This window comes from Piliocolobus tephrosceles, chromosome 3, assembly GCF_002776525.5.
Source record: "Piliocolobus tephrosceles isolate RC106 chromosome 3, ASM277652v3, whole genome shotgun sequence".
Classification (NCBI taxonomy): Eukaryota; Metazoa; Chordata; class Mammalia; order Primates; family Cercopithecidae; genus Piliocolobus; species Piliocolobus tephrosceles.
The window spans coordinates 24,515,556-24,524,718 of NC_045436.1; the positions used below are offsets into that span (position 1 = coordinate 24,515,556).

The 9,163-nt window shown below is 48.1% G+C and overlaps 1 protein-coding gene across 3 annotated transcripts in view; it reads left to right on the plus strand.

Annotated features, from left to right (window-relative positions):
* The first annotated feature begins 632 nt into the window (after nt 1-632).
* The window catches only part of TMEM192 (transmembrane protein 192), a 35,636-nt gene continuing 27,105 nt past the window's right edge, over nt 633-9,163 (plus strand). For 2 of the 3 annotated variants that reach the window (XM_023228492.1, XM_023228505.1), the window contains exon 1: nt 633-799. In XM_023228492.1, the coding sequence (XP_023084260.1) occupies nt 773-799 (27 nt within the window). In that variant the 5' untranslated portion in view covers nt 633-772. Of the gene's footprint in view, nt 800-2,941; nt 3,336-9,163 lie in introns of those variants that run through there. The other variant, XM_023228497.1, reaches the window with a different exon arrangement.

A 9,163-nucleotide genomic window follows, 5' to 3' on the forward strand; every position in this document is an offset into this window, starting at 1 on the left:
CTTTTCAGAAAATGTCATTGAAGTTTTCTCTTTTTGAAATTCAATTTTAAAAGAAATAAGGGCCCAGTGGCTCACGCCTGTAATCTCAGTACTTTGAGAGGCTGAGGTGGGAGAACTGGCCAGGAAGCCAAGAGTTCGAGGCTGCAGTGAGCCACGGTCGTGCTAGGCCACTCCAGCGTGGGCGACAGAGCGAGACTCTGTCTTAATAAACAAACGCCGTAAACATTCCGAAGTGCTTTGTTTCCCATTGGAAAAATCTGTAAATATGTCATGGAAATTGGAATCTTTATTCTCCTCCTGTCCCTCTGCTGGTGGAGTAGGATTTTACCGCTGGTTCTACCTAGGCGTAGAGCTGTGTCTGCAAACAAAAAAACTAGGCAAGACCGAAAAAAGTTAATGTTCTTAAAATATGCAAGTGGAGCCCGAAAATAGTTAAATTATTGGACTAGGAAGGCATCCTTTAATGCCCAGGTCTCTGGGTAAGAGCGCACCAAGCGGCTCCGACCAGAAGCCCCAGGAACCGAAGTGGTTCAGGGGCTAGGCACCACCCACAGTCCAGGTCTTCTGGGCCGGCACGCCCCTCCCACCATCTCAGCCAATCGGAGTTAAGGGGGCGGGGACGGGCCAGCCGGAGGCGGGGCGGACGCAGGAGGGGGTGTGTCTGGGGCGGGGCCTGGCAGGTCTCAGAAGGTGGCAATTTTCGCGGCCAGAGGCTTCCAGGTCCCGGTGGAGAGGTCGGGCTGGCCGGGGCTTCGGCCTCCGGCGTCGGGAAATGGCGGCGGGGGGCAGGATGGAGGACGTGAGTGCACTGAGGTGGCGGGCGGCTGGCCCCGGAATCCCCTTTTTCCTGTGCCGGGGCGCACGGGGCGGAGACTCAGAGAGGGAAGCCACCGTTGGCGAGTGCGGCAGCGGCCGGAGGGGGCGCCGCCTGTGCCGGGGAGGCCTGGGCGCGGGGCTATGGGAGGGCGCCGGCGCCTTTGGGATCCGCGACACGCTAACTCTGGGCTAATTTTCCTGGTGGAGTCTGGGGTGGGCTCCTGGGCGGTGGGCGCGCGGCTCCGGGGGCCCCAGGCTGGCGCCCAGCCCACGTGCGGGGTACGTCTTTGATCCCGGAACTGGCAGCTTCACGTGATGCGCGCCTGGCCTGACAGCCTTTCCTCCCCGCGAGTCTCTGGGAGCCGGGCCACTGGGTTCCGCTCGGACGCCCCAGGGGCGCAGGGGGCGAATCTCCCTTCCTAGTGGGGTCCCTTGCCTTGGCTCTAGAGGCTGTGGACTTGGAGTGACAGCGACGCTCGGGCCGGGCGCCAGCATCCCGCAGACCTGTCGCTATCATCGCCTGGAAACTCACACGAGAGAAAAACAGTGTCATGTGCCGTTTTGAATCTAGCATGGTAGGAATGCAGAGGTTTTTAAATCTTTGATAGATTCAAACCAGATTACCAAAAAAACCAGTGGCCTAGTTTACAGCGTGTATAGTACAGAATAGTAGCATAATTACAAAAATCTTATTTCTTTGCTTCAGTATCATAAGGTGTTTTTAGGGGAAACATGTATGTATGCCCAGAATTAACTGGAGTTTCCACTGGAAAGTAATAAAATTTTTCCTCTTGAGAAATGCAAAGTTGACAGTTACATTAAAGCACTAATTTGGGTTAATAAATTAGTAGGAATATTACTGTGATGCCATCACTGAATGGACTGCATCAGGAAAAGGAAGAGAAACACGAAACAGTTCCAGCACTAGGGTAGCTTAGATTCTTGTGCAGTGACCACAGTTAAATAATCTTGATGAAATAAAGACCAAACAATTTCTAATGAAACTAAAATTTTCTATTTTTTCCAGTTGAGAAAATGGAAAATTAACTGTAAGACCTGTAAGTAGATTTGAGACTCATATATATTTAAAGCAAAATTCATTGTTTCTGAGTTTTTAAGGCTGAGCTTCATGAGCTGACAATGTATGGAAAAAAACGAATACATAAGAGGAAAATGAGAGACTCTTAGAAAAACACATGCAGTAAGTACTTCTTGGTTGATGCTAAGCTGCTCTAGGGTTCTTGGATCTAGGGACTGGGGGCGGTCTGGGAGACTCATGCCTGTGATCCCAGCACTTTGAGAGGCTGAGGCAGGTAGATTACCTGAGGTCAGGAATTTGAGACCAGTCTGGCCAACATGGCAAAACCCCGTCTCCACTAAAAATACAAAAATTAGCCAGGTGTGGTGGGGGGGGGCCTGTAATCCCAGATACTGGGGAGGCAGGAGAATCCCTTGAACCCAGAAGGCAGAGATTGCAGTAAGCCAAGATCACATCACTGCATTCCAGCTGGGGCGACAGAGCGACAGAGCGAGACTCTGTCTCAAAAATAAAAATAAATAAAAATTAATTAGAGATTAATGTTTTGCCACCAACCACATATTGGAGTCTCTTTAGATCTGAGTAAGTTGCCTGCTTTTGGTATTTTGTAGACATGATTTCTAGCCTTCAGGAAAAAGCTAAAAATTCTGGACCATGCCTTAGTTACAGACACTTAAATGAGTTGAGTCAAAGACTTTGTGTTAGTAAAGATTCATTGTTTGCAGGCAGTGAAACCAACTCTGACTAATCTAAGAAAAGGATTTATTTGAAAGGCTATAGGGTGACTATATGCCAAGGCCTCTGAAAGGACCCAAACAAGGGCATCTCAAGGCATTGAAGTGACAGGAGTCCTTTTCAAAGGGTCTACCCTGGAATGAATCTGCCTAAACCATGATCTTTCTTCTTTTTTTGTATGGAGTTTCGCCCTTGTTGCCCAGGTTGGAGTGCAATGGTGTGATCTCGGCTCACTGCAACTTCCGCCTCCCGGGTTCAAGCGATTCTCCTGCCTCAGCCTCCCAAGTAGCTGGGATTACAGGCATGCGCCACCATACCTGGCTAATTTTGTATTTTTAGTAGAGACGGGGTTTCTCCATTTTGGTCAGGCTGGTCTCGAACTCCCGACCTCAGGTGATCTGCCTGCCTTGACCTCCCAAAGTGCTGGGATTACAGGCGTGAGCCACTGCACCTGGCCTCATGATCTTTCTTTTACTGCTCATGGAGAGAGTTGGATTCACCCAACTGTTTTTCGTTCCATGACCACTCCTAGACCAGAGGAGGAGGAAGGGTATCGACAGATGTTTCCACTAAGACTTACTGCAGAAGTAGACAGTGGGTCCTCAAAGGAAATAGAGTTACTGTCACAGAAGAGGGAAGAGGTACCATGTGAGCAAAAACAACGGATATATGTAGTCAATAATGGAAATGAAAAAAAACATTTGGCTTCAGGAGTCCTCTTCCCCTCAGCCTTCACTTGCAGATGGTAAGTTCATAGAATGACTGGGTGCTGTTTATATGGTTATGCTGCATATTTCCTATAGGATTCATTGGAAAGTAAATACTCCTTAGTGACGTAGAGAAGAACCATAGTATAGTCCCCAACTCCTTCAGTGTAGTTAGGAAAAAAAAAGATAAACACATGAAAAGGAAAACAATATAAGACAGCATAGGAAATATTCCAAATGAGTATTATGGGGCAATATGTTTTTTTTGTTTTTTTTTTTTGAGACGGAGTCTCGCTCTGCTGCCCAGGCTGGAGTGCAGTGGCCGGATCTCAGCTCACTGCAAGCCCCGCCTCCTGGGTTTACGCCATTCTCCTGCCTCAGCCTCCCAAGTAGCTGGGACTACAGGCGCCTACCTCGTCGCCCGGCTAGTTTTTTGTAGTTTTTAGTAGAGACGGGGTTTCACCGTATTAGCCAGGATGGTCTCGATCTCCTGACCTCGTGATCCGCCCGTCTCGGCCTCCCAAAGTGCTGGGATTACAGGCTTGAGCCACCGTGCCCGGCCGGGCAATATGTTTTATAGGAGTTTAAAGCAGAAGGAAAACACTTAACAGGGCCAGTTTTATAGAGAACATAAACTTGGTTAAGACCTTGAAAGATGCATAGAATTCTGAAAAAGATAGGGGAGCATATTTGTAGGACTCTATGGAAAGCTCATTTAAGGGAGAGAAGAAGGTGCATGAAAGTAACATAGTAGGAGATAAAGTAGATTATTGTCTTATAGTGAAGGTTTCAATGCTAGCTTTTGTTTAAATGTCCCAGGTCTGGCCAGGTGCGGTGGCTCACGCCTGTAATCCCAGCACTTTGGGAGGCTGAGGTGGGCGGATCACCTGAGGTCAGGAGTTTGAGACCAGCCTGGCCAACATGGCGAAACCAAGTACCTACTAAAAATACGAAAATTACCCGGGCGTGGTGGCACATGCCTGTAATCTCAGCCTGTCGGGAGGCTGAGGCAGGAGAATCGCTTGAACCTGGGAGGCAGAGGTTGCAGTGAGCCAAGATCACACCACTACACTCCAACCTGGGCAACAAGAATGAAATTCTGTCTCAAAAGTAAATAAATAAATAAATAAATAAAAATTTCCCAGGTGTGAAGCATACAAGGAAGTTGAGCAGTCTTTCATTCTCTCAGCACACATATTGAACACTTTAGCACCTGCTATGTATCAAGTGTTAAAAGCACAAAGGACATAATATAAAAGAGTCTCTGCCCTTGTAAAGCACATTTTATTCTGACAGTTTCAATGCCGTGTGCTTAGTATGGTAGGTTATAATACAGATGTAACAGAGTTCAATAGGGACTTCCATTCCCAGCCAACATGGGGTAACTGGGAATAGATCTACCATTCTGCCTGAAACAACCGAAAACCTAGATATAACGTATGATACAACACTTTGTGAGATACCGGACATCAGACAACGAAGGGTAAGCAATCTCAGAGATGGGAAACAAATGCTATGAACCCTATCACTGCCCCGGCTTACTGCCTTCAAAGAGTGTGCAGGCTGTGACAAGGAAGGGGGAAGGCAGGCAGAGCCCAGCAGACCTCTGAGTTGAGGATCTAGGAGACCGAAGTAACTAGAGTTCACAAGACAGTGCACCCAGAGAGGAGAGAGCTACAAAGAGGGAAAATGAAGGTCTGCAGGGGAGCCCCTACCCCCACCCCTACTAGGCATCCAGTAGAGTGCTAATCAGGGCATGAGGAAGCTCTTGGAGGCCTCGTAGAGAACCACCTAAAAGGACTGGAAGGAACAGTTTCTCGATACAGGGCCAAGAATACTGCCTGTTTCACCCACCAGCCAGACAGAACCCTCATAATTCACAGAGCATGTAGGTAGAATACTCAGAAAGGTCTTGCCTCAGTAGTGGAGTATAATTAACCTTAGATGAAGCCCACCTAATTTCTTAACAGGAAGACTGCTTCCAAGTGACTTCACTGCACTCCAGAACAAAGTTCACAAATACAGGAATACAGAAAATGGCCAGGCGAGGTGGCTCGCGCCCCTAATCCCAGCACTTTGGGAGGCCAAGGCGGGCAGATCACGATGTCAAGAGATCGAGACCATCCTGGCTAACATGGTGAAACCCCGTCTCTACTTAAAATACAAAAAATTAGCCGGGCGTGGTGGCGGGCGCCTGTAGTCCCAGCTACTTGGGAGGCTGAGGCAGGAGAATGGCGTGAACCCGGGAGGCGGAGCTTGCAGTGAGCCAAGATCGCGCCACTGCACTCCAGCCTGGGTGACAGAGCGAGACTCTGTCTCAAAAAAAAAAAAGGAATACAGAAAATGTCCAGCACCCACAGAGGTAAAATTTGCAGTATCTGGCATCCAGTAAAAAATGACAAGGCATGCCAAGAGGCAGGAAACTGTGAGCTGTACTGAGTCCACTGAAACTAGTTCAGATATGACATATGCTAGAAATAGCATGTGGACATTAAACATTATTATAAATGTCTTCTATATATTTAGAAGTTAAATGGAGACATGGAAGATACAAAGTAGACCCAGCTCAAACTTGTATAGATGAAAACTACAATGTCAGATTAAGAGTGCAGTAGGAATGGTTCTGGGGCTGGGAATGCTAAAATGGCATCACGGAGAAGGCGGTTTTGCTGGGACAAGCATTTGACAGGTCGGGGAAGAACAAGGAGACCTGGTGTAGAGATGGAAAGTGTTTCGTGAAAGATGGGTATCATAAGCAGCCAGCACCAGGAGGGAGGGAAATGGTGAGAGGCAAATCCTTGGCCAGGCGCAGTGGCTCAGGCCTGTAATCCCAGCATGAGCTGGGAGGCCAAGGTGGGTGGATTGCTTGAGTTGAGGAGTTCAAGACCAGCCTGGGCAACATGGTGAAATCCTGTCTCTACTAAAAATACAAAAATTAGCCGAGCATAGTGGAGTGTTCTTGTGGTCCCAGCTACTCATGAGGCTGAGGTAGGAGGAGCTCTTGAGCCTGGGGAGGGGGTCATGGAGGCTGCAGTGAGCCGAGATCGTGCCACTGTTCTCCAGCCTGGGTGACAGAGTGAGACCCTGTTTAAAAAAAAAAAAAAAGGTTGGGCACAGTGGCTCACACCTGTAATCCCAGCACTTTGGGAGGCTGAGGAGGGCGGATCACTTGAGGTCAGGAGTTCGAGACCAGCATGGCCAACATGACGAAACCCTGTCTCTGTTAAAAATACAAAAACTAACTGGACGAGGAGTCGGGCGCTTGTAATTCCAGCTACTTGGGAGGCTGAGGCAGGAGAATTGTTTGAACCCAGGAGGCAGAGGTTGCAGTGAGCTGAGATCATGCCGTTGCACTCCAGCCTGGGGGACAGAGCAAGACTGTCTCAAAAAAAAAAAGAAAAAAAAATCCTGAGAAGTAACTTGGGGACAGATTGTAAAGCGATAGACTAAGAATTTGGACTTTGGGCCGGGCGCGGTGGCTCACGCCTGTAATCCCAGCACTTTGGGAGGCCGAGACGGGCGGATCACGAGGTCAGGAGATCGAGACCATCCTGACTAACACGGTGAAACCCTGTCTCTACTAAAAAAAATACAAAAAAATTAGCCGGGCGCGGTGGCGGGCGCCTGTAGTCCCAGCTACTTGGGAGGCTGAGGCAGGAGAATGGCGTGAACCCGGGAGGCGGAGCTTGCAGTGAGCGGAGATCGCGCCACCGCGCTCCAGCCTGAGCAACAGAGCCAGACTCCGACTCAAAAAAAAAAAAGAATTTGGACTTTGTCCTGAGGATTTGGGGATTGTATTAGGATAATCCAGAGGGACAGAACCAACAGGATATATGTATATATAAAAAGGGGGTTTATTAGGGAGAATTAGCTCACAAGATTACAGTGAAGTCCCATGATAGGCCACCTGCAAGCTGGGGAAAGGGAAGGAGATAGTAGCTCAGTCTAAGCCCCAAAGCCTCAAAACCAGGGAAGCCAACAGCGCAGCCTTCAATTGGCAGCCGAAGGCCTGAGAGCCCCAGGCAAGCTGCTGGTGCAGGTTTCAGAGTCCAAAGGCAGAAGAATCTGGAGTCTGATGTCCAAAGGCAGGAAGAAAGGAAGCAAGCGTCTGACGCAGGAAAAAAGAGAGAGCCAGAAGACTCAGCAGGCTGCTTATACCCCTATTCTGTGCTTTGTTCTAGCTGCATTGGCAGCTGAGTGGATGGTGCTCACCCATATTGAGGGTGGGTCTTCCTCTCCCAGTCCACTGACTCAAATGTTTGGCTCCTCACGCACAATACTTTACCATTCATTTGACTCCTAATAGTGACCATCACAGGGAGATACCCAAAGTTTTTGAGGAGGGAAACAAGAATATTTGTCTTGGAAGAGTTCTGACAGCAGTGAAAGAGATTGCCAAGACCAGGAGACTGAAAACTTCTAGTAAAAGGCCAAGAGAAATGGGAGGGCCTGGACTAAGATAGTGAAAATGGAGAGCAAATAACAGGTTTAGGAGTTAGAATAGTAATAATTTTTTCTCTTTTTATCATGCCCCAGCACTGAGTGGATAGAATGGTAATGATTATAGGGGTAGTGTCTTTGTTTGGGTTGCTATAATAAAATACAAACGGAGTAATTTACAAATACAAATGTATTGCCCACAGTTCTAGAGGACAGGAAGTCCAAGATTAAGGCAGCCACAGATTCAGGAAGTCCAAGATCAAGGTGCCAGGAGCCCTGGGGAGGGGTTGCTCTCTGCTTCAAAGATGGCGCCTTCTTGCTGCATCCTCACGCGGTGGAAGGTGGAAGGGAGCTCATTTGAGCCTCTTTTATAAGGGCACTGATCTCATTTATGAGCGAGGAACCCTCATGGCTTAATTACTTCCCAAAGGAAAGCAGGGGACTATATAGGGGGACACCAACATTTAGACCATAGCAAGGTGCAAGTCAAAAGAAAGTTATAAAAAGGCCAGGCGTGATGGCTCACACCTGTAATCTTAGCACATTGGGAGTCCACGTGGGAGGACTGCTTGAGGCCAAGAGTTCAAGACCAACCTGGCCAACATAGCAAGACCCTGTTGATTTTTATTTTAAAATTTAAAAAAAATTAAAAAGAGAAAAGAGTTAATAAATAATAGTGGCTAAGACTTATTGAAAGCTCTCTGTGTGTCAGGCAGTGTTATGAGGACTTGCATGTGCAGTGACTCATTTAGTATTCCTGACAGAGCTACAAAGCAGGTGCTATTGTTAGTCTCCTTTTTAGATGGGGAAACTGAGGCATGAGAGGTGAAGTAACTTGCTCTCAGCTAGAAAGCAGTAGAACTTGTGCTTGAATCCAGGCAATTTGCCCTTAGGAGCCTGCCCTTAACCAAAGCTCTTAGTCACAGTTGATCCCCTGTATGTCCTGATAATCTCTTCTGATTAGCCCAGGTCTTTGATGGTGATCATAATTGAGTTAGAAAATACTAACTCAATTATGACAGGTTTGGGGCACACATTCATTCATCTGGCAAATGTTTGCTGAGTGACAACCATGAGACAGTGTTGAGTGCTGGGATTACAAAGACAAGAGATGATGGCCGGGCGTGGTGGCTCAAGCCTGTAATCCCAGCACTTTGGGAGGCCGAGACGGGCGGATCACAAGGTCAGGAGATCGAGACCATCCTGGCTAACCCGGTGAAACCCCGTCTCTACTAAAAAAAAAAAAAAAACTAGCCAGGCGAGGTGGCGGGCACCTGTAGTCCCAGCTACTGGGGAGGCTGAGGCAGGAGAATGGCGTTAACCTGGGAGGCGGAGCTTGCAGTGAGCCAAGATCCGGCCACTGCACTCCAGCCTGGGCAACAGAGCGAGACTCCGTCTCAAAAAAAAAAAAAAAAAAAAAAAAAAA